The 24,385-nt window shown below is 58.8% G+C and overlaps 1 protein-coding gene across 3 annotated transcripts; it reads left to right on the top strand.

The window, feature by feature from the left end:
• Positions 1–632: 632 nt before the first annotated feature.
• PODN (podocan) lies at positions 633–23,200 on the top strand. 3 transcript variants are annotated; one of them, XM_032634562.1, is made up of 11 exons: positions 633–759; positions 7,255–7,571; positions 8,956–9,049; positions 10,408–10,472; positions 12,101–12,210; positions 13,343–13,499; positions 13,804–13,919; positions 14,477–15,134; positions 18,194–18,342; positions 19,460–19,648; positions 22,264–23,200. In XM_032634562.1, exons 2-10 carry the CDS (start codon positions 7,260–7,262, stop codon positions 19,620–19,622), a joined length of 1,824 nt encoding a protein of 607 aa, XP_032490453.1. In that variant the 5' UTR covers positions 633–759; positions 7,255–7,259; the 3' UTR covers positions 19,623–19,648; positions 22,264–23,200. The 3 variants fall into 3 exon arrangements, with proteins under 3 accessions (XP_032490453.1, XP_032490433.1, XP_032490443.1); XM_032634542.1 differs by lacking the exon at positions 19,460–19,648; XM_032634552.1 differs by lacking the exons at positions 18,194–18,342; positions 19,460–19,648.
• Positions 23,201–24,385: the final 1,185 nt, after the last annotated feature.

Below are 24,385 nucleotides of genomic sequence, written 5' to 3' on the forward strand. Positions count from 1 at the left end.
CCTAGTCTTCCTGCGACTGGGATCCGCATGCACCCTACTCCCAGCGCAATTTATCGTCCTTCAAGGTTCAGCAGGCTGTGGACGTGGGGGGAACTTTCCAGGAAGGGGCCCAGCGGGGTCTTGGCTGGAGGCCCCGTTAGCCACGGCCCAGGACCCCCGGGTGGGAGAGTGAATGGAAAGGTACTCGCGCCTGGAGCGGTTGCAGAATCCTCTGTCGTGAGGAAGGAAGAGCTAAGAGGCACTTGGTGGAAGGGGCCCTCTCTCGGCCCTCCTTTCAGGTGCTGGGGCCTAGAGGGGGTCCAGTTCCACTTGGGAAGGCTGGGAACTAGGAAGTGTTGCGGGCTAGACACCCCGCCTTCCCAGTCTCCTGGAGCGGGGCGGGGGGGGGGTGTCCCGGGGGGTGGGGTACGGCGGCCCCGCCAGGGCGGAGAGCGGGTGAGGGGTTCGTGCGGCGGCACTGCCTCCCCGGGAAGTGGGGCTCGGCCCAGTCCAACGCGGGGAGAGGCGGGCCCTCCCATGCCCCCGCCTGCGGGGACCCTGCGCCTGTGTCCGGAGGAGGCCGGCGTCCAGCAGATGCGCGCGGGGCGGGTGGGGTGGGGGGCGGGGGAGAGGCGGGGAGGAGAAAACCCACAACAAAACTTGCGTCGCCGAGCGCACGGCTGGACTTGAATGGAAGGAGCCCGCGCCAGCGGAGCGCAGCCGAGACTCGGGAGAGCGCGGTCGGCCGGCGGGGCGCGGCGCGGCGCGGGGGCGCAGCAGGTACCGGGCTCGGGCGGCCGGGTGGGCCGAGGGCCGGGGCCGAGCTGGGCAGCGGTCTCGGACTTCCCGCCTGGTGCGACGGCTCCAGCAGCTGGCCCGGCGGGGCCGCGCATCTCGCCCCCTCAGTCGGAGCCCTACACGGAGGGCGCAGCCGGAGACCTCTCACTCGGGGGCGCGACCCCCAGCGATTCCCACCCCGCAGGGGCCTGTTTTCTCCCGCCAGAGGCTGGTCCCAGCCCTGGCCCCTCCTGCTGCGCACATCTGGAAAGAATCTGAGGGCGGATGGGGTGGGAGGTGGAGTGGAAGGACGCGGGCAGGCAACAGGGAATGTGGGGGGCAGGTGGAACCAGGGAGTGTCGAGGACCCCTGTACTTAGAGCCTGGGCACTGAGTATGCCCATGTTTTTCCACGTCAGCTCATCCCAGGTAGCCCACCCTTCGACCTCTTTACAGACAGAGAAACTGAGGCCTATAGGGGGACAGAGATCTGCCCCCAGGACGCACGGACAGCCCGTGCGTCCCCCTCCCGACCTTCTCCTGGCTTGGCTCCCCGGCCCCGCGCCGCGCAATCGCTGAGCCAGAGCTCTCAGCTGGGGGCCTGGTATCAATCTGTCTGTCTATCCGGCTGCCTCCCCGCTGGGACAGCAGGACTGAGCAGGGGGCAGGGGGGTGGCCGCGGAGCGCGGGGTGGGGGGCGAGGCCGGCGCGCCCCGGCGAAAGCGGCCAAAGCCCCCAGCCTGAAGGTCCTTGAACCACCAGGCTGGCCTGGGCTGAGGATTAGATCGTCGCGTTAGAATACCTGATGCGCTGTCAGGTGGAAGAGGGGGCTTCAGCGAGCTCCTGGTGGCCCCCAGGGCTGGGGCCGAGGCTGGGAGTGGGAGGCAGCTGCAGCCTGAACTTCAGGAGAGGAGCAGACACAAGCGTGCATGCTTGTGGCACTGACCGTCCCGATCCGGTCCGGGAGGCGCAGAAGGATACGCACCAGGCACTTACAGGGCATCATGGAACGTCGGAGGGTCACGCAACCTGAGCGTCTGCCCTACGACTTAGGGCTGGCTGGGGAAGGTGAAGCTGTGGTCGACTCAGCTACATAAGGCACCACGGGAGCTCCTGGGTGGTCATGTCCCCTTTTAGGGCCCGGGGCCCAGCCGATTCTAAACTAGAGTGCAAGTTAAGAAATGTCAGATTCACATGAATGCTTTCATGAAATCTTGTGGGAGCATACTTTGTCCCTTCTAACCGAATCTTGGGACAGGGGTGACTAATGGAGGCACCTTTAGGCCTGGTAGAGTCCTACGTAAGAGCTCCAACCATGATCTGCTTACAAACCTTGCTATCTCCCTATCATCAACCCGTTAGCAGAGTGCCTGATGCCCTTGGAGACTTGGACCTCGATTCCCTGTTACCCTTCCTTAAACATACGCCCCTCTTTGCCCTCCCCATACTGTGCCTTTGCTCATGCCCTGTCTTCTGCCCTGAGGAGTGCCTTTCCTCCCCTTTGTCCACCTGGAGAACTCCTCCTCAGTCTTCAAGACCAGCTCAGGGCTCTGAGCAGGAGTCAGAAGACACAAATTCTAATCCTGGCCTTGCCTTTAAAATACTAATCAGTAAACTGAGGGAATCAGACCAGATAATAATGCTGTAGCTCTTTCCAACCCTGCCTTCCACAAATACATTCCTTCATTCAGCAAACATTTCCTGAGCACCTGCTTCTTGCCTGGGGAGTCAGGGAAGGCTCAGCTGAGCCCCGAAGGGTGCTGTGGGAGCATCAAGGAACTCCCTAACCCAGCCAAGGGGGCAGGAGCAGCTTCCCAGGGCAGGAACGTGTGAGTAGGAGCTTGCTGGAGATGGGCAGCAGTGGGAGCCTCTTTGTGCTTTAGTTTCCTCATCTGCAAAATAGGAAGACTAGCTCATAGCCTTGGGATTTCTGTTATAGTCAATAAGAAGCAGCTGTTCAGGGCCCAGCACAGAGCAGGTGGTCAGCAAATCTTTACTGAATTTGAGTGGAGAAGGAAGGTGGTGCTGGGGTTTGAGGATCTACCTCCTGATTTGGATCTCCCTTCCCCTTCCTTCTTCTAGTCCTGCCTTAATCCCCTACTTAAGCAGTTCAGGACCTTAAGGTTTGGTTCCCTGGGGTGAGTGGGTGGGTGGGTGACAGCGGGTCCCAGGTACTTCCTCAGTAACAGTAACCCCAAGTATGTTGTGCTTGCTGGGTGCCAGCATCAGCTGGGCACGTCGTTTCATCTACACCTCACGAGGAGCTCTCATCTCCATTGCCTAGACTAGTAAACAGAGGCTCAGAGCAGTGAAGTGACTTGTCCAGGCTCACACAGCAGTCAGGATTGGAACAACTCACCACAGACTGAGCTGCCCTTCTCGCCCAGCATTTACTGTTGCTCACCAGGGGGTTTCCTCACTCTGGGGACTTCCAGAGACTAGGAAGGCTCTCTCCTCTGTTCTTCCACACCCAGCTCCAACATGGCTAGGCACAAAGAAGGGGCTTTGGGGGCTTATCTTGCTCCACATTCTTAGAGAAACAAAAAAAATTGAGACTCAGATGGGTCAGTGATGTCGCCAAAGTCACACAGTAAACTAGGTGATGGAGCTGGAGTTGCCCAGGATCCCAACATCCTGAGGGTGGCTGGCCAAGCTAGGAGGAGGGGGACGTGGCACTGGGGCCACCACTCTCCAAGCCCTGTCTGTTCTTCCTCTCTCTCCCTTGAATCCACTTCCTTCTCTCCATCCCTGCAGCCCAGCACCTCCCTCTGCCCAGACCAGGCTTATTATCCGTTGCCTGCACCACAGCACAGCCTCTGAGAGCTCCCCACTGGTCCCTCCATAAACCTGCCTATGCCACACTCCAGCTCTTCAATGGCTCCTCATTTCTCCTAAGATAAGGGTCAGTCTTCCTAACCTGGCTTTCAAGTTCTTTCTTGGCTTGGACTGTAGCCACGGCCCACTTGCATCTCTCCCAGTCCCCACACCACACCAGACACTCTAGTGAGCTTTGTAGAGGTAACATGGGCTCTCTTGCCCCAGGGCCTTTGCACATGCTGACCCCCTTGCTTATATCGCCCTTTTCCTTTTGCCTAATATTCATCCTTCGTGGCTAAATAAAGCATCACGTTTTCTTGGAAGTCTTCTTGGCATCGGGCAGACTTAGGCATCGGCCACACCTAGGCCTTCTCTGGGTCCCTATGGACGCTAGATTCCCTCTATCACACCTCTGATGACCCTGGGATTGTAATACTTAATTTACACATAATGTCTAGACCACCGCTGACCATTAGAAATATAATGTGAACCACAAATGCAAGCCACAAGTGTGTAATGTAAAATTTTCTAGAAGCCACGTTAAAAAAGTAAAATGAAACAGGCAAAACTTTAATGATTTAACTCAAAATATCCAAAATATTATGTAATCACTATAAAAATAAATGAGATCTTTTATGTCATTAATATTAATGAGATGTTTTACTTTTTTTTGTACTAAGTGTGTGAAATCCACGTACACTACCTTTTATACTTATAGCACCTCTCAGTTTAGAGTAGCCACATTTCAAGTGCTCGGTAGCTACATGTGGCCACCACATCGAGCAGTGCAGGTGTGAGCTTTTTAAGGATAGTAGACATACCTGAGTCGTCTGTCTGGGTCCTTGGTGCCCAGCTGTGCTTGGCCCAGGGAAGGGCCTCATGGCTTTGTGGTTAAGACTCAGGCTGGGAGCTCAGCCTTGCCACTTAACAGCTGTGTTACATTGGCCAATCCCACTGGGCCTCAGCCCCTCATCTATAAGGTGGTGAGGATAACATTTTCAATATGGTTCATGATGTTAATATAAATTAAATATTTTTACAGATACAGTTTAGAGATCTTTACAGATATGAAACTGAAGGTGAGTGTACAGGGTATGTGGGGAGGATCCTCCTCCTTGGCCTCCAGCCCTGATTGAATCTGGGGCCTGGGCCTGTGCCCGTACTCCGCCTCCCAGAGTCTGGATCTGCAGTGGGGTCAGGCAGGCAGGCAGGCAGGGTGGGGAGACTCTGGTCTAACGCCGGTGGCGCCAGGGACTGAAGGCTGTTGACCTAGCTGGGGGGTTATAACGTGCCCTGGGAATGCTGGTCTGTAGACTGGCCAAGGATTTATGGCGCATTTGGTCAGGGCACGGAGCAGCAGGGGTGTAGTAGGGCAGGCAGGGCCGGGCTGCAGCATGCATCGCTCACTGCTGCCGATGGGGCCTGGGAGCTGTGTGTGCTGGGCTCCCTGGTGCTCTGCTGGGCCAGTGGCTGGGGCCCAAGTCTGCTTAGGCCTTCTGGACCTGCCTGTAGGGTCAAGCAATCCAGGCTGCCAGCCCTCTTCTCTCTCCTCACAGCTTTCTTTCTGGGGCCTCGTGCACCTTGGGGCCCCTTTTACCGGGCTCACCCACTCTGGTGGGCAGTGGTTACTGTACTGGGGTCTGCTGCCTCCTGACAACAAAGGGCAGGGGCCTTGTGTACTTTACCTGTATCTTCCATGCCCAGCACAGGGCTGGGGGCAGATGGGACCTCACCTTCGAGAGCTGGCTGAGCCAACGAGTAAGGCAAAGCAGTATCTGAAATACCACAGCAGTCGCAGGGCAGCAGGAATTCACAGGAGGCTAGGAGGAGGAGGGCCACATCTGGGAGGAGGTGGGCCTGGGACTGGACCGGAAAAGCGCAATCAGGAGCTACATGGGAAAGGGAAGAAGCAGGGGGTTCTGAAGTGGAGAGTGGTGTGGTTGGGATGTGAACAGTGCCCACGGATCAGATATTAGTGGTAGAGCTAATTAGCAGAGAGCTAACATCTATTGAGCACTTACTGTGTGCCGTACGTGCATCCCACTGACTCTCACAGTATCCCCAGTAGGACAGCTCTGGGGCCACCCAATGGACGGGTGAGGAAGGTGAGGTTTAGAGGGTGGCAAAACTTGCCCAAAGTCACACGGCTGATAAGAGCCAGAGCTGAGCTCGAAGCCCCGGCTCTCTGGCCTCAGAGCCTGCTTTCTTAACCAGACATCAGTATCATCACCAAGCTCCCAGGGTGCCCAACCCTCCCAGGCCCAGCATCTCGTCAGACCCTTCTAACCACTCTGGGTTGTGATCCCTGCTCTAATGGTGGGGAGAGAGGCTCAGACTGCGGCAGGTGCCCCCAGGCCTGGACGCTTGTCTTGTACCTGCGTTCATAATCACTGCAGCTGTGATAGCAGCGCCTCATCACCTAATGGGTGCTAGGTGCTTTGCCTCTGCTATCTTGCTGACTCCTCCCTGGAGCTCTGAGGTTAGATATATTATCTGCATTGTAAGATGAGGAAACTGAGGCTCAGCAAGGTCAGAGCCACTAAGTGATAAAGGGGGACGTGAACTGGGGTGTGTATGACTCCAGAGTCAGTGTTACCACCTGTTACAACTTACCACACCCCAGACATGTTTTCTAAGTGAGTCCCTGTAAAGAGAGCTCCAGGGACCAGCCCAGAGTCAAGCCACAGCCATGGCTGCCTGGAGGATGAAACCCCAGCATCTTCCTCAATGACCTGAGGCCATCCCTATACCCCCTCTCCCTGCTGTCCCAAGGGAACATGCTGGGGAGTGGTCTCTTGCAGGTGGCAGTGGTCACATGAGCAAAGCTGGCCTTGGTGAGGGCAGCTGAGGGTGTAAGCAGGAACAGGACTTGGGGGGCTCTGGGGGCAGCAGCAGCTCCATTCACTAATGACTACTCCGTGCCTGGCACACAGAGACAGAGAGTGGCTCACAGCCCTGTGTGGGAGAAAGACAACATCACATATTCAAAACCCAACGGAACTCATGCAAAGCCCTGGGGCAACAAAGTGATGCAGAGCCCTGGGACATCTCAGAGTTATCTCAGGGGATCTAACGCTGGAGTTGGTTCTTGGAGAAGTTGCTGATTGCACAGGAGAGGGGGAGGGTTTTCTAGGCAGAAGGAACGCACATGCAAAGGCCTAGAGGGAGGAGCTACTATTACTAAACAGACCTGTGTAAGCGGGGCAGGTGAGGGGGGGAATTGGAAGAGAGGCAGGGCCATGTCCTGAAGGTCCTAGAATGGCAAGCTGAGGAGCTGGGACACACCCTGCTGGTGCTGGCCCACCATGGCCTGTGGCTGCTGGAGGAGGGACAGGGCCTCAGCACTGTCTGTGCCAGGGCAGCGAGAGCTCAGCAAAGTCCAGGCCAAGCCCTGCAAGTCACAGTTCTTCCTGGGCCTCAGCTTTCCTTTCTGTGAAATGGGGGTACAGATTCCTTGAGGCCAGGCCCGGTGAGGGTTGTGGGAGGCTTTGCAGACCTGCCTAAGGACAGGGCTTCACCTCACCCCGACCCCTCCAGAGGGCAGCCCTGAGGGGGTGGGTGGGAGGGGAGGGCGGCAGCCAGCAGGTCCGATGCATGCTGAGGACAGGGTCCAGAGTGGGCTCTGCCTTGTGGCCTGGAGGGCCCCATTAGGACTTCCGTGGGCGCTGGTCCCCTCCCGCAGGCACCATGGCCCGGAGCGGGGCGCTGCTGCTCCTGCTGCTGTTGCCGCTGCAGCTGCAGCTGGGACCGGGGCTCGCCGTGAGGGCCCCTGTGTTTGGCCGAAGTGGAGCCCACAGCCTGAGCCCTGAAGAGAATGAATTCGTGGAGGAGGAGCCGGTGCTGGTCCTGAGCCCTGAGGAGCCGGGGCGCGGCCCGCCCACCATCGACTGCCCCCGAGACTGTGCCTGCTCCCAGGAGGGGGTCGTGGACTGCGGCGGCATCGACCTGCGCGAGTTCCCGGGGGACCTGCCTGAGCACACCAACCACCTGTCCCTGCAGGTGAGGCCGGCGCCGCGCCAGCGGTCACCAGGGCCCGCCCCCCACACGGTGACCCCCGCCCCAGAACCACCCGCGCCGCAGCCCCGGCTCTTGCCCGGGGCTCCCCATCCCCCCGACGCAGGGCAGGTCAGACTCGAGGAGGCTGGCTTCACCACGGGCCGTGCCCCCCTATCCCCCGGCCCGCGTCCCAAGCACAGAGCACAGTGACCTCATGACCTGCTTTGTCCCACGGGAGGAGTCTGGGCTGAGGCCCTGTCAGCAGAGTCAGGCCCTGAGAACAGACACAGACCTGCCCGGCAGCTGACCCTCTGGACAGACATGGCACCTCAGACTCCATTACAGGCCAGGAAAGTGAGAGCGAAGCAGACCCCCCTGGGGCGCCCTGGGGGCTCAGGGTACAGAGTGCTCTCCCCAGCTGGGGCACAGGCTAGATTTTAGAACCTCAGGAAGTGGGACACGGCATTCCAGACGGGGACTCTGGGAGCGCTGGTGCACCCATGACACCCTCGTGCAGCCCAGCAGCCCTGGGGGAGAGGGAGGGTCTGTCGCACCCATTTCCAGAGGAGACCAGGCCCAGTGAAGGAAAGTGACCGGCCCACGGTCACGTAGCCCTGTGGGTTCTGGGCTGGCCAGTGGTGGGAGCCCAAGACTGGGGTAGCCTGTGAGGGAAAGGGACGAGCTGAGGGCAGCACGTCTTGTTGCTTCATTCATCGAATAGCTCCTGTGTACCTACTGTATGCTTCTGCTCCTATGTGGGGTGCTGGGCATGTAGGGAGGTCTCGGACATGCTCTGCCCTTGAGGCTCTCACAGTCTGTGAGGGAGGCAGAGACCTAAACAGGTAAAGATAACAAATAGAGATAGAAGGACTAGTGCTGTGAGGCCAGGGCAGCTCCTAATCCAGCCCCCTGATCCAACCCAGGAAGGCTTCTGGAGGAGGTGGTACCTGACCCAGGTTTTAAAGCATCTCAAGGGAAGTAGGGTCTACAGGGCGTAGAAAGGGAACTAAAAGTGGTTTCTGGCTTGGGGGAGGGGAGAATGGGCTGGGACACCTGTCACTAAGTGGGAGCATGCAGGGAGCAGGTGTGCAGGGTAGACCACATTCCAAGTTTGAACTGCCTGTGGATGCCCATGTGCGTGTGCGCAGGACTCCTAGAAGGGGGACCCACACCTCTGTTGTTACTGCTGAGCCTGCAATGCCCACATCTGGGCCTGCTTCAGAGCCAGTCCCCAGGGTTTGTCCACCACCATGGGGCAGAATCCCAAGGGAAGCGCCCAACACAGGGACTGGCTCCTGGGACTCTGGCTGAGGGTGGGTGCAGGCCTCTAATGGGGCAGCACCCCCTCATGCTGCCTCCTCACCACCCCCATCCCCCTACTCCCCAGAACAACCAGCTGGAGAAGATCTACCCCAGGGAGCTCTCCCGGCTGAATCGTCTGGAGACCCTGAACCTCCAGAACAACCGCCTGACTTCCCGAGGTGAGGGTTCACCCAGAGCTGGGCACCAGGACCCCAGGCAGGGAACTAGGGGTCCATGGGGAGAGCCCCGCCCTGCAGACCCTGGCATATGCGAAAGAGCAGGCCTAGGCTGGGCCGGCATTGGGTCCCCATGGCAGGGGCTCCCTGTGGTTGGTTGCCTAACAGCTGCCACTGGGTGTTTCTGAGACCCGGGAGTCCGATCCGGGGAGAGGCTTCAGAGCAACTCAGACTCCAGGGCCTGAAGAGTCACAGACTCTTCAGTTCACAGAAGGCCTTTAGAATCAAAGAGTGTAGAGTCCTCAAATTTTAAAAAGTTATTTTTCTGATAATGAAAATAGTTTCTGATTATAGTAGAAAATTTGGAAATATAGAAAATAAAATGGAATAGAAAAAACCCACTCATAATTCTGCCACTTGGAGTTTAGTCACTATTGACATGTTGGTATATTTCTTTCCATTTTAAGAAAAAGCATAATTTATATACCATAAGGTTTACCTGAATTAAATGTACAATTTGATGAGTTTTAGTAAGTTTATATGTTGTACAACCATGACCAGAATTCAGTCCAGTCCTTTTTCTTTGTGTTTTTAAATTCATAGCTGGTCTGATAGTATGGATATTATGACTATTAGAACTGCTTTGTTTCATTTAGCAATTAGCTCAGCCACAAATTTCATGTTGCTAAAAACTCTCCGTGGCTATTACTTTACAGAGGGTATTCTGTGGAGGGATGCTGCACAGTTTATGTAACTGTTCCCTCTAGTTCGATACTTGGGTGAGTCCCAGCATCTGAGGGTCTGGGAGCCCAGAACCGAGTGTCAGAGGCCGACTTCAGGACTGGAGAAGGGCCAGCCTGGCCGGGCTCCCAGTGACAGCCCAGTTCTGACACTGCATCTGCCAGATGGGGCAGGGGAGGGCCAGGTGGGGTGGAAGCTCAGAGGCCACAGCCCTGCCCTGCCCTGCTGTGGGGCTGGGTATGAAGAGGACCCTTCTGGGGCTGCCCCCAGGGAAGCACTCCTTCCTGGCATGTCCTCTGCCCTGTGTCCTGACCTTACAGGGGCCCATTCCCACCCAGGCTGCCCTGAGTAGGTGAAGGATCAGTCATTTCTCAGTGGACACTTCCCATCTGCTCTTCTCAGCAGATGGGAAGTGTCTCAGGGTCCCTGAAAGCCAGGGGAAGGAAAAGGGGCTGGGCAGGCCTGTTGGGAGGGGCTGGGAAGGGGTCAGAGCCACACCTGCCCCAGGGAGTACCTCCCTGTCCTGGCAAGTGGGGTGCGTGCGGGGGTGGTCAGTGCTCACGTGCTCCCCTGTAGCATCTCCTTCATCCAGGGCTCTGACCGATGCCTGTCCTTTGAAGGGCTCCCGGAGGAGGCATTTGAGCATCTGATCAACCTCAATTACCTGTACCTGGCCAATAACAAGGTGAGGGGCCTGCAGCAGGGCAGGGTGTCGGGGGCTAAGCTCAGGGAACTTTCACCAGGGCCTCTTCTGGGCTGGCTGCTGGGTTCCCGTTGCTGCTCAGACATGGCCCAGACCCAGGGCTTCAGAGCGGTCAGATAATGGCAGAGGCTGAGACCTACATCGGCATAGAGGGGTGAGAGCTCATCCCCATGGGGAGGGAGCGCTGGAGGGCTTCCTGGAGGAGATGGCATTTGAAGGGCCATGAAGGGTAATAGGATTTCAGCCAGAGGCCTCAAGGGGGAGGGCATCACAGTAGAAGGGACAGCATGAATGAAGACATAAAGGCACTCAACCTCAAGATATTTGGCCTGCCCCAGGGCTCTGTCCTGGCCCCCTCTCTCTGAACACTCAAGGAGACTGTCTCTCCTCCCTGGTCTGTAACACCCATCTACATCATGGCCACGTCCAGAGGCAGTCTCCAGCCTTTCCCCTACTCCCACTTGAGACTCAAAGGTCCACCTGCCTCCTCAGCATCTCCCCCAGATGTTTAATAGAAGTAGAACTGGTGCTTCCTGCCACAGCCCCCAAACCCCAGTCCTCCCGTTGTCTCCCCACCTCTGGAAAGGGCATCTCCAACTACCTGCAACACCACTGGTCAGAGCCACAAATCCAGGAGTGCTTCGCTCACGCACGTGTGGTCCCACTGCAGGCCCTCAGCTCCCCCCACCCACCAGCCCAGGACCGCCATCCCGCAGCGGGACACAGACGTGGAGCCCCTGCCTCCTCGTTTGCTGCCCCTTCTCCTCTGAGCAGCCAGAGGGGCTTTACAAAATCGTGCCTCACTTCTACTTCTCCGTCTCCCCTCCCCACTTAAAACCCTCCTGTGGCTTCACCCTTGGCCCAGGAAGAAACCCACACGTCTCCCCGAGGCCCGCAGATCTGTGTGCTCTGGGCCCGCCTGCCTCTCTTATCTCCCCACTGGCCCCGCCACACTCCGCTTCACCCCCAGGCCTGGCAGACCCCGCACACAAGGCCTCTGCTCGCTGCCCCTGCTGTGTGGGGGCTCTCCCCGCAGACAGCGTTTAGGGTGCTGTCATGCCTTAAGTGTTACCTGTTCTCCAAGCGACCAACCCAGTCGTTCTCTGTCATCAGTCTGTTTGAATTCCCTGCAGAGCCGTGATCACTCTCAGATACTTTTATTCCTGTTCATTCACTAGGATGTAAGCTTTGGTAGTGGAGGTGGAAGCAGGTATCTCTGTATCTTGTTCCCTAGGACATGTCCAGTGCCTGGAACTGTGCCTGGAATATTGCAGACTCAGGGACTACTATTGAATGAATGAAGGGTAGACACTATGATCTGGGTCTGGGGAAGTGTGGGTGCTCACTGTGGCTGCACAGAGGGCCAGTGTCGGGGGGCAATGAGGGGAGAGACCAGGAGAAGAGGCAGAGCAGGGGACAGGCTGGAGAGCTTTGAGTGCCAAGCTCAGGACTATGGGGAACTGATTTTGTGTTACTGGGGATTTTAGGAAGATGGCTCTGGTTGCAGGGAGGAGACGAATTGAAGGGGCTCAGATGAGCAGCTGGTAGTGTAACTCAGCGGAAGCCTCTGACCTGCCATTGGTCCCTGTACCCAACTCTTCCCTTTCCAGCTGACCTTGGCACCCCGGTTCCTGCCAAATGCCCTGATCAGTGTGGACTTTGCTGCCAACTATCTCACCAAGATCTACGGGCTCACCTTTGGCCAGAAGCCAAACTTGAGGTCAGAGGTCAGAGGGGGGCCCTGGGCTTAGGCTGGAGAAAAGGGAGGAGCTGAGGCAGAGGCTGCCAGCCCTGAGCGGGGCCCAGGGGCCCAGACAGGCCCTGGAGGAGGGGCATGCTGTGCAGAGCAGGCATGATGCCCCATGCTCAGGGCTGCGGTGACAGACGCCCTGGGCTGCAAGGGCACAGGATCTGGAAGACTGACCCCTAAAAGATGAGGAGGAATCAGTACAGGAGGCGAGGACAGAGGGTGATATCTGGGGAATTGCAGGGAGCCAAGTGAGGGTGTTTCCCTCCTTCCCCAGCCCCCGGGGGAAGGGAGCATCTTTGAACAGGCAGAGCCATCCCTCGCTGAGAGCTGCTTTGGGAGGAGTGAGGCCCCCCAGCACAGGTGTGTGAGCAGTGCAGGGTGGTGTTGGGGAGGGAAGGTGCTGACAACCTCCGGTGCCACTCTGTCCCTGAATCTGTCACCTCGATTCTCTCCATTCCCTGGAGGAGCCAGAGTTGCTGTGCATGGCCCCTTCCCACAGATGAAAAGGCTGAGGCCCAAGAGAGGCCACGCAGCAAGAATGCACTATATTGCCTGTGGATTTCTCTTGTTCCTTATCTTCTCTCCTTGTAGTATGGTGGCTCCATGAGGGCAGGGGCTTGTCGGTTCTGTCCACTGCTATGTCTTTAGGATCTAGAACAGTCTTGTCACCTGGAGGCACTCATTGTATATTTGCTGAGGGGTCACCTCCTCTGAGCCAGGATCCTGTGCTGGGCACAAGGGACAAAGAGGTGATAAGGATAGGACCGTTCTCAGGAAGTCCACAGAGACAGCTGTGTAAAGCCGACAGGCAGGGACTCCAGGGTTGCAACACTAGGGGAACAACTGAGAGCCTTGAAGGATAAAGAGGAGCAGGAACTTGGGGTCAGGAAATCCTGTTTCTTCCACTAACTTGTGAGGTGGGTCCTTGGTCCCCTCGGCTATGTAGGGGGGACTGGATTTGGCAGGGTCTGGGGTTCTTGAGATGGGAGGAGGGTGCCCTGGGCCCCAGGCCCAAACTGAGCAAGGTCTGGAGCCTCACCAGGTGAGACGGTGCCGGGGCTGGGAGGCCTGGGTGGGTGAGCACCTGTGCCTCACGCCCTAGGTCTGTGTACCTGCACAACAACAAGCTGGCGGACGCCGGGCTGCCGGACAACATGTTCAATGGCTCCAGCAACGTGGAGATCCTCATCCTGTCCAGCAACTTCCTGCGTCACGTGCCCAAGCACCTGCCACCTGCCCTCTACAAGCTGCACCTCAAGGTGGGAGGGAGAGGGCAGGGAGGAGCACTGCCAGAGCAGGGACCCACAGCAGGGGAGAAGCCCAGTCCCACATGGGCACAGCGGTAAGGCCGTGGGGCCTTGAGCGCGTGCCGGCGGGCACAGCGTCTGCAGAGCAGAATCAAGCAGAAGCCCGGGCACCTGGCTGTCAGCCCCACATGGAGTGCTTTAGGCCTGGGCCCCTCCCCGTGGCTCCGCCAGACCCCGCTCCACACCTCATCCCAAGGCTCTGCCCTTGCCCCTTGGCTGTCCCTCATGCTCCCCTCCCTACCGTCCCACCTCTCAGAACAACAGGCTGGAGAAGATCCCACCAGGGGCCTTCAGTGAGCTGAGCAACCTGCGTGAGCTGTACCTGCAGAACAACCACCTGACTGATGAGGGCCTGGACAACGAGACCTTCTGGTGAGCCCCTACCTGGGCCCTCAGCGTGAGCTCGGCACCCAGGAAGCGCTTCCCAGGGCTCACATGGCCGGGCCCTTGCCCACCTGCCCCTGGCCAGTTTCCACAGAGAAGGGACTTGGAGACTTTTGCCTTTACTGACATTTCTGTCCCCAAGAGTAATGGTAGGTAAGGCCTGCCAAAATTCTAGTAAGGCAAGGAAGTGTTTGCAGAGGCTGTCTCCTTCGTACAAAATAGAAACTCAGACATTCTTGTTGAAGGCAAATCTATTTTCAGTTTTTAGGGCCCGGGTAGCCTAAAAGGACAAAAGGCATTAGTAAAACCATTAGTTTTCAAATAAACTCTTCTGTGTCAGAAACCATGCTGGATCCTTCCTATGCCAATATATCATGGAATCAAACCAGTGAGAGCCTCGGGGACGATTGAGGTCCCCCAGTCAGCTAGCGGCGGAGCTGGGATGGGTTAGAGGCAGGTCCCCCGCCACCTCCCTTGGGAATAATGTTGGAAACAAGTGCCGTGTGGGCTCCTGCCCCCTGGCCTGATCCCCCGCCTCCCTCCAGGAAGCTCTCCAGCCTGGAGTACCTGGATCTGTCCAGCAACAACCTGTCGCGGGTCCCGGCAGGGCTGCCGCGCAGCCTGGTGCTGCTGCACCTGGAGAAGAACGCCATCCGGAGCGTGGACGCAGACGTGCTGACCCCCATCCGCAGCCTCGAGTACCTGCTGCTGCACAGCAACCAGCTGCGCGCGCAGGGCATCCACCCGCGGGCCTTCCAGGGCCTCAAACGGTTGCACACGGTGCACCTGTACAACAACGCGCTGGAGCGCGTGCCCGGCGGCCTGCCCCGCCGCGTGCGCACCCTCATGATCCTGCACAACCAGATCACCGGCATCGGCCGCGACGACTTTGCCGCCACCTACTTCCTGGAGGAGCTCAACCTCAGCTACAACCGCATCACCAGCCCGCAGGTGCACCGCGATGCCTTCCGCAAGCTGCGCCTGCTGCGCTCCCTGGACCTGTCAGGCAACCGGCTGCGCACGCTGCCGCCCGGGCTGCCGCGCAACGTGCACGTGCTGAAGATCAAGCGCAATGAGCTGGCCGCCCTGGCGCGCGGGGCGCTGGCCGGCATGGCCCAGCTGCGGGAGCTCTACCTCACGGGCAACCGGCTGCGCAGCCGGGCCCTGGCCCCCCGTGCCTGGGCCGACCTCGCTGGTCTGCAGGTGAGGGGGCGGGGCGAGGCGGGGGCAGGGCCGTGCCCATGTGGGGGGCTACTGGTCCGGCTGCTCTGAGCCCACCCATCTGCTGGGCCCGGGTGAGGGGTGGGCGGGAGGGCTGGGCCGTGAGGAAGGTACCCGCTGGGCAGTCTGGGCCTTAGGGTAGGGGGTCTGGGCCATACCCAGGGTATGGCGGGCTCGCGGTACGGGAGTGCAGGGCAGAGCTCAGCGGACATGGCTAGGCAGAGCTCACCACCTGCAGGGACAAGCTTGAGGAGCCCTGTGGGGATAAGGGGAGGTCATGGCTGCAGGTGCGGGGGGCACTGGACATTATTCAGGAGAACTGGGGGGCAGGGACAGTTCAGGTGGCATGGGAGAGTGGAGCTCACCTCCCTGTGGGCAAAGGATAGGTGCCTGGAGAAGGCTGGGCTTGGGGCAGGGGAGGACGGCAGGCCCGTGAGGGGTGCTGACCTCACCATTCTGCAGAGTCTGGGGGGGTGTACTTGAGGCTTCTGGGACTGGTCAGTGAGTGTGGCTCTCGTGGCCAGAGTCTGAGACAGGAGGGCTATCTGGCCATGTGAACTGAGCCTCCTTGGTTACAAGTGAAACCTGCCGACCCAGTGAGGGGCGGAAATGGAACTTGATTAGAGAAACCTGGGAGGCTCTGCTGCCTTACCAGGCCCCTCCCTCCCAGATGTCCTCAGGCCTTCTCTTCCCTTTTCCTCAGGGCTCTGGCTCAGATATCAGCTCCTTGGGAGGTCTTCCTTCACAGCCTGCCACCTTCCTCTGCTTTTTCTTCATAACCCTCATCCCTTCCGACAACAGATCATCTGTTTGCTTGTTTGTTGTCTGCTCTTCCTGCTAGAACACGGGGCGGGCATTTTAGTCTGTTGTGTTTCCTGCTGGACCAGGGCCCTCGTTGTGATAGGTGCATAGTACATGCTTGTGTGGGGAGCTGTCAGGGTGGGGATGTCTGAGGGGAGTACAGGGGAGAGGCCCCGAGAGTGGGAGGCTGGGAGGTGGGGAAGAGCCCTGAGGGTGGAGTTGGGGGTTGGCAGCTGGCCCTGCAGGAGCAGCTGGGGTCTCTCCCAACCCAGACAGCCGGGCCGAGTGCCAGACACCAGGATCCAACCACCTGTGCCGGTCTCTCTTGGGTATTCTTAAGGGGCCCAAACCCCATTATCCTCTCTTCCACACCTGCTCCTTCCGCTGCATTTTCTAACTCGCTGAAGGGGGCAACATCCACCCAGGTGTCCACGGGAAACGTGGATGCTGCCCTGACACCCCCTTTGCACGCTGTCTGCCCTCCAACACCCATTGTCACTAAACCCTGCCAACTCTACCGTCACGTCTCCCCATCTCTCCACTCCTCTCCATCCCTACTGCTCATACCACTAAGTCAAGCCTTCCCCATTTCTTTCCTGACCCCAGCTTCCTAGGAGCGCTCCACTCCTAGATTCCACATGCAGTCAGAGTGTATCTTGAAAAAAACATGCTCACCTTACACTTCCACCCAGGACCCTTCTGTGTCTCCCCGCTGCCTTTAGAACCCAAACCAGCACCCTTGCCACAGCCTTAAAGGCCTAGTCTGCCCCTGCTCCCAGCCTAGCATCTCAGTTTCCCAGGTGCACTGGGCTTTGTTCATACTGTCCCCTCTGCTGGAAGCACCTTCTCCACCCTGGTGGCACCTACTCATTCATTCATTCCACAAGCCTGTACCGAGCCTCACCATGTGCAGACACAGCTCTAGAACTGAGGACCCAGAGGGAAATAAAACAGACCCAGGGTCACTACCCTCCTAGAGCTTATAATATACCTAGGACTCAGCTAAAGTGTCACCTCCTCCAGGAAGCCACCGGTGATGGGCAGGTTAGATGCCTGCCTGGGTGAGTCCAGTCGGGGATGGGGTGTCTGGTGGAGGGGGTTCTTCCTCTCACTGTTGGATCTTTCTACAAGCAGCTGCTCTTGTTGCTTCAGAGCCCCCACCTGCGCTGGGTGCCGTCTATTCCCTCAACCCGAGGCTGAATCGGGCCCCTCCCCCAGGCTCCCCCATCACAGCCCAGTTCCACTGCTGCTATTGTCAGACTGTTGTGTCCGTCTCCCCTGCCAGCCTGGCTTCCTGAGCACGGAGGCAGCGTCTCAGTGGATTCCATGCCCCCAGTGCCCATGGGCGGGCACTGAGGATGTTTGGAATGAATGAGGAAGTGCTGGAACCATGTGGAAGGAACCCAGTGGGGAGCAGGGAGCCCTGCTGGGTAGGGGAGGTGACAGGGAGGCTCCCTCAGGTGACTGAAGCGAGTGCTCCCCCATGGCCCTGAGCCCCAGCCCGTCAGGGTGAGGAGGGAGCTTAGAGATGGTGGAAGCCCACCTGTGGCTGCACAGGTGTGTGTCGGGGCAAGCGTGCTGACAGCCCAAGGGGCAGGCAGTGAGTCGGGCCCGGGCACGTCCGGGTCTCCTGCCTGCTGCAGGTGCGTCCTTCTCCCTGGGAAAACTACCCCATTTTCCTGGCCACCTGCTTCCTGGACTCTAGGCCTGTGGTGACTCTGAGACTGACCAGCCTGGGGCCTGGCTGCCATGCCAGAGTCACTGTGGGCTTTGAACCCTTGCCCCTGGCCCCTGTCCACATGGCCCTGAGATCCACGAATGAGCAGCCCCATCTCCACCCTCATCTGACACCACTGAGGTGAGATTTAAAGACTGGAGGACCCCTAGCCCTTGCCCTTCTGGGCTCTTTAGTCTGATGGTGGTGACAGGTGTGTTAAGGAGGGAGGACTTTGACACCTAGACATCTTGGCTGTGAATTCCGGTGGGAAGGCAGAAGGAGTGGAGTAGGATGTACATCAATTAGGACAAGGGTTCGGAGTCAGGTGCACCGGCCTCCGGCCCGTACAGGCTGTATGGCCTGGGATGGATCTCTGAACCTCTCTAAGCCTCTGTTTCCCCATCTGGAAATGGGGATAATTATAGACCCCACCTCACAGGGTTATGAGATTTAGATAGGCTCTGGGGTTGGTGGGAGCTTGGCATGCTGTTCAGTGCTTTGGCTCCCCTGGTCACCCCTGCAGCTGCTCGACATCGCCGGGAATCAGCTCACGGATATCCCCGAGAGGCTCCCCGAGTCGCTCGAGTACCTGTACCTGCAGAACAACAGGATTAGTACAGTACCCGCCAATGCCTTTGACTCCACACCCAACCTCAAGGGGATCTTTCTCAGGTAGGAGGTCCTCTGGGCCCTGCACGCGCCCCTCTGGGGACTGGCCCGGCTCCAGCAGGGTAGTCAGGTCACATGGGAACCACTTGCAGGTAGAGGTCAGTATTTGAAGCCTAGCTTTCCTGCTGACCAGCTGTGTGACCCTGGGTACATCACAGAACCCAACTGAGCCCCTGTTTCCTCGGCGCTCAAGGGTGGGGACAGTCCTGGCCAGGCCTGGTGAGGTTCATGGGTTTGTGAGAGGGCTTTGGAAGATTTAAAAAGCAGAGCACGTGGGTGTTATTGATGTTCCTGTGGCAGGAGGGGACCACAGAAAGCATCTTCCCAGTTTACAGCTGGGAAGGCTGAAGCCCAGAGAGCACAGATGACCACTGTGTCCACAGCTGGCCAGGCTGGGCCTGGACCTCAGATCCAGGACAGCAGATGTTCAGGTCCTCACTGGGTTCTGGGGGTTTCAGATGATTCAGGGGACCCAGCTACGCAAGGAGCTTCCATACAGCAGAGCCAGGGTGGTTCTTCCCACCATCCCCATCCCCCAAGTCAGAGAGGAGACAGATCAGAGTAAGGCAGTATGTGCACTGCCGGGGGCTTTGTGACCCAGAAGGCCAGGCTGGGTGACGTCGGGGTGGTGTGACCTGTGCCTCTCGGCTCCTGCAGGAGACCGAGGTGCAGAGAGTTGAGGGGGCCTGAGATCAGAGCCCGGCCTCCCCCTTCACAAACCTAAGTGTGTCCCTGGCCCAGCTTGGCCCTGGCCTTGTCTGTGTGCCCCTCCACACCTGGCACCAAGGCGACTCCAGGCTGGCAGTGCAGGAGCCTCAGGCCTAGAGGTTAATGCCAAAGGGCAGACAGGGAGGAGGTGTCTGTGTCTGCCCCCCCAAGTCATAGTGAGAGCACATATGCGGGAGGCCTTCCCTCCGCTGCACTGGGTCACCCCTACCCCCCAGCAGCAGCCACACTGAAGAGCTTGAGCTCCCCGTGTCACCTGCGCTCCTGAGCCGCCTCCTTTTGTGTTTGCCGCGCGTCTTCCCGGAGGGCCCGTCCCCTGCGCTCCACTTCTGGGCTGGGTCGGTGTGGGCACGGTCAGGCCCCGGCGCTGACCCCACGTGGGTGGCCTGCACAGGTTTAACAAGCTGGCTGTGGGCTCTGTGGTGGAAAGTGCCTTCCGGAGGCTGAAGCACCTGCAGGTCTTGGACATAGAAGGCAACCATGAGTATGGTGATGTTTCCAAGGACCGGGGCCGGTTGGAAGAGGAAGAGCAGGAGGAGGACGAGGAAAGGTGGTAGTGACAGGGTAACCACACCTGACATAGGTAGGTGGTCCGTGCGGGGTGCGCTAACCTGCTTCACCAGATTCCTGGCCCTGACCCCAGTCTAGGTCTTTCTGTCCTTTCCTCACCCTCTGTCCCCTGCTTCATGATTCATTTTGCAAATCTGTTAGAGCACTTGGTGTGCTCAGGCCCTGAGTGAGAGGTCAGGTATGACAGTGCACCTGTGGGAGGCCGGCCGGAGCCGGGGGCCTCCATGCAGGGTGATGCATCCCTGATGGGACCTGCACAGGGGCTGGGATGGTGGGAGCAGGGAATGAATGTGGGGCCTCGGGAGGAGGCTACTGCTGGTTCCAAGCCAGAGATGCTGGGGGCGGACGGTAAGGATGCAGACAAGCAGCTGGGCCTGAAAAGAGTCTGGGGGTGCACACTTGAGGAGCTCAAGTAGTCCTGCTGGACATGGGGTGAGGGAGAAGACAAGATACCAGTTCTAGCTTGGAATTCCAGGTGGACGATAGTACTGGGGGGAGCAGGTTTGGAGGGGGAAGTGATGAGTTTGGAGGGCGCTGGAGGGGCTGCCCAGGGTGGGCTGGATATGTGGGTCTGGGGCTCAGGAGTGAGGTCTGGGCTGGAGATGGGGGTCCAGGCATCATCAGCCTTGAAACAGTCACTGAAGCCACAGGAGGCTGGTGGAGCTTGCCTTGAGGGGGTGAGAGAGAGAGAGAGAGAGAGAGAGAGAGAGAGAGAGTGAGCAAGAGAGAGAGAGAGAGTGAGCATGGCCAGCCGGAGGGGAATGGGTGGAAGGAGCTGGGACAGAGCACCGGGGCACCGAGACAGGAGAAATGCAGGCAGCCCAGGACAGAGGGTGATTACACACGCATGCAACACAAACACCTGCACGTGCACACAGCACACCAACCCACATGCACACACGCTCACACCCACGTCTAAGCATGTACACACATGTTTAGCACAAAGCACACACTCAAACACACACCACACGTGCACACACAGACATGTATATACTCCATCGCACATTCACAGATGCAGGACAGGTGCACCAGTGCATGCACGTGTGTGCATGCGAGTACATGCGCACATGCCTCCCCAGGCACACGTGCCCTTGTGTGCACACGTGCACACACACATACGTGTGCATGCCCATTATGCCTCCATGCACAGGCTTCTCTGGAAGTAGAGGGAATCAGCCGTGCTTCTGACAGACTGATAGAGCCGAGCATGGCCACAGACTCACCGGATTTATCCACAAGGAGGTCACCGTGACCTTGTGGGGAGCGGCTTCAGGGGCAAAGAGGGTGGAGAAAGCGGCTGGAAAGGAGAGGGTCCAGGGCGTGTAGACACTTCTAAGAAGTTTGACTGTGAAGAGATGGAAGAGGGTGGTGGTGGGAAAGGGGGGCGTGAAGTTCAGGCAGGGCTCTGTTCGTGTTAAGCCTTTTTTAAGGGATAGAGCTGGCTTGAGGGCTGATGGGGAGGGGCAGTTTGGAGGGGGGATTTAAAAATATAAGAGAAGAGAGCTGGGTGTAGCCCATCCCTGTGGAAACAGGAGGAAGGACTGGCTTGGGCAGGAGGGTCAGCGCTCCTTTCACTGTGGCGGGAGGACGGAGGACCGAGTGCTTGGTAGCTGGACATGAAGTCACACCTGCCTGATGCACACCTCTCTGGGCAGCAGGAGGTGCTCAGCAGATGGGGGTGTGTGTGGAGACGATGACCAGTTGGATCCATCCATGGCTGGGGGTTTTGGCCAGGTGTGTGGGACAGGAGGGCAAGGAACAAGGGAACTGAGGGTACTGGCAAGAGAATGGCTGCCTCGCGGAGGCTGGGGGTCAGGCTGGGAAGGGAAGAGGGTGCAGACAGGAGGGGTTGGTCTCCTGGGGGGGCTGTTGGAGAGTGGGCACAGTGGTGGCGAGTAGCAGGAGGAGAGGTGTGGTCAGGAGGAGAATCAGAGTGAGCCGAGCTGGGAGTCCTGGGGCCAGGGTGTGGCCATGGGAGGAGGCCACTGGGCCACTGTTCGGAAGCTGAATTGAAGTGGGGCCTGGGTCAGAGAGAGGCCTGAGGGGGGTTGAGGATACCGTGGGTGGATGACAGAGGGAGGTGGGGAAAGGGGTCCAGCGGATGACAGAGAGAGCAGTGTGCTGGGCTGGCTATATCCAAGCGTGGAGGGCAGGCCCAGAGGCAGTGCTCGGCAGTCATCTTACTTGACTCCTGGGGCCCTGGGCCATGAAGCTGGAGCCCCTTCTCTCCACGCATTGTCCTCAGGCAGAGCCAGGGGTCAGCGACTGGGGTGACTGGCCATTCAGTGAGGACGCTGTGGCCCTCACGAGGGGTACCCTGGGTCCCGGGGTGGAGGAGATCTGCCCCCTCTAGAGGACATTGGCCGCGGTCAGGTGTGCTGAGCGGGACCCTAGGAGAGGCCCTGGGAAAGGCCAGAGAGATCGAAGTCCCTCCAGTCCACACCAGGCCCCCCAGGAGCACCTCCTAGTGGGTGACCCACTGGCTCTGGACCCCCTGGCATCTCCCCCTCGGGTCTGCAGTTGCCTGACCCTCCCAGAGCCCCCGGCTCTAATCTACCTGTCCCAGGCTGGTCGTGGTTGGTGGGTCTGCCCTGGCCTCCCCTGACTCTCCCGCCGGTGTTTCTGCAGGATGACGGACCGCTGGAGCCTTTCTGCAGCACGGTGCCTGAGCCTTGTGAGTCCCCACTCTGCCTCGCTCACAGACACACCCAGTGCAGCACCTGCCGGGCCCCCGCTCCGCACACAGGCTGGACCCAGTCTCCCACACCCACCCCTTCCTGCAGCTCAATCCGCAGCCAGACACATGCAGACACCACACCCGCACACACCACACAGCTGCACATCATCCTCCAAACGTCCCACTCTCGCCCCACACACCCAACACCGCCATCACTCCCTGAGTCCTGCAGACTCGATGAAGGGTCTGACCTGCCCTGGCACTCATGGGCGCGTGTTCCCTGCCCCGTGGACACACCTACATACACGAGTCACATGCAAACAGCCCTCCGTTGGCCTATGCCGCCGAGAGCTCTTGGCCCAGCCAGAAATGGCCAGAGCAGCTTGCTGTCTGACTGTCTGCCCGTCCGTCTGTCCCTTGCGGAAGACACAGAGTTACCTCCATCCTCTCTGCGTCCAGGTGCCTTCCTCCTCTGGACTTCACAAAAGCTGGCTTTTGTTCCTTTCCCTCCATTTGGGGACAGGAACCTTCAGGACTGCTGCCCTGGCCCGCCCACCTGGCTCCCCACCACTGGGGCCGTCACTCCCTCGCCAGGCCCTGGCCGGCTGCAGGCGCGTCTTTGATGGGACCAGCCCCCCTGAGGCCAGAGGGAAGGTCTTGGGGCCGCTAGGGCCCTTGGGCTGGAACTAGGCGGAGGCCACGGGGCTGGGCACAGCAAGAGCGAAGGGCCCAGCTGCACCGATGAGAGAACTTTTTTATTCTTTGGGCCTGAGGGGAGTTCTGGGTGCCTTTGGTTTTTTTTATTCTTTTTTAAGGAAAAAAAAATGATAAAATCTTCAAAGCAGATTTTTCTTGTTACAGAAAAACTAATATAAAAGCATTACCCGAGTCTGGCAGCCTGTGCCCGTGTCTATGTGTGCTTCCTGCCAGGTGCTGGGCTCATGCCTGGCCGGGTGGGCAGGATCCAAGCACCTCAGCACCTCTGGACCGGCAGGAGTCAGTGCAGGGTCCAGTTCTTGGGGCCCACAAAGCAATCACACAGGCAGAGGTCCAGGGATGCGGGGCTTAGTGGCAGGTAAGGCGGCCTGGAGGCAGGTGCCGCGCCTCAGCGGGGTGGGGGTCAGCAGGTTGGGACCACCACATTCGGCCGTGAGCTCACTCTGCACTCCCAGGGTCTGAGCATCCAAGCAAAGGGCTTGCCGGCTTCAGATTGCGCAGGGCTCCTGTGCACTGAGTGGGCATTCCCGATGGCTCTGTCCCATAGAGGATGCTGGAGTGGGAAAGGGGCTGGAGGCAGGCCTGGGAGCTGGGGCTCTGGTCTCTGCAGACCTGCCCAGGGAAGAGGCTGCAGACATGCCCAGTGCACCACCACCGCCAGCAGGGCCAGAGCTGGATCAGAAGGCAGTACCCGGCTTAGAGCAAAGAAGAACCCCTGACGGGCAGAGCTGCCCCACAGTGGATGAGATGCCCAGCAAGTAGTGGCCCCTCACTACTGCAGGTGTGTAAGTATGCTCCTGTCAAGCCCAGTAAAGAGCAGGTTCCTGCCTTGTGTGGAGCCGATACCATTGCTCGCAGGGCCTTAGAGATGTGACACAGGGAAGGGGCCGATAAGCCAGGCCCCACCATGGGGGGAGTTAGGATAGCTTGACATCTGACCTCTCCTAGGTGACTGGGCCTTATGGAAGGAAAGATGCTCCCATGGTGGATACTACAGCCCTCAGCCCTGCAGTGGGAGGGGGAGCCGGGGGCCCTTCCTGGGCTCCTCAGACTATGGCCCTGGGAGGAGGATGGAAGTAGTTCAGGAGTGGGGGGCTGGGAGGCAGGTACCCTCCTGATTCTCGGAGTGACCCTGGAAGGCCCCTCCCCTCCCCCAGCTTCAGTGTCTCCAGTGCAAGACCCTGGGGCTGCATCTTCTCCCCAGAGTACGTCCAGAGCAGGCTGTGTGGCCAGGGCTCTTCTGTGTCCCCTGAGAGCCTCCTGTAGGCACCACGGGACTGAGGAGAACGACAAAGGGAGAGTCCGGAAACTTCTTGGGCACATCCCCTCCTTAAAGCAAAGCATTCACTGAAAGGA

The sequence above is a fragment of the Phocoena sinus genome, chromosome 1 (genome assembly GCF_008692025.1).
Source record: "Phocoena sinus isolate mPhoSin1 chromosome 1, mPhoSin1.pri, whole genome shotgun sequence".
Taxonomy (NCBI): Eukaryota; Metazoa; Chordata; class Mammalia; order Artiodactyla; family Phocoenidae; genus Phocoena; species Phocoena sinus.

Bases quoted from the DNA above. Each gene is read 5' to 3' on its own strand.
- PODN (XM_032634542.1), top strand. From the start codon at position 7,260: ATGGCCCGGAGCGGGGCGCTGCTGCTCCTGCTGCTGTTGCCGCTGCAG. The intron at 7,572-8,955 runs GTGAGGCCGGCG...CCTACTCCCCAG, and splicing joins CCAACCACCTGTCCCTGCAG to AACAACCAGCTGGAGAAGAT. The intron at 15,135-18,193 runs GTGAGGGGGCGG...TCACCCCTGCAG, and splicing joins CCGACCTCGCTGGTCTGCAG to CTGCTCGACATCGCCGGGAA.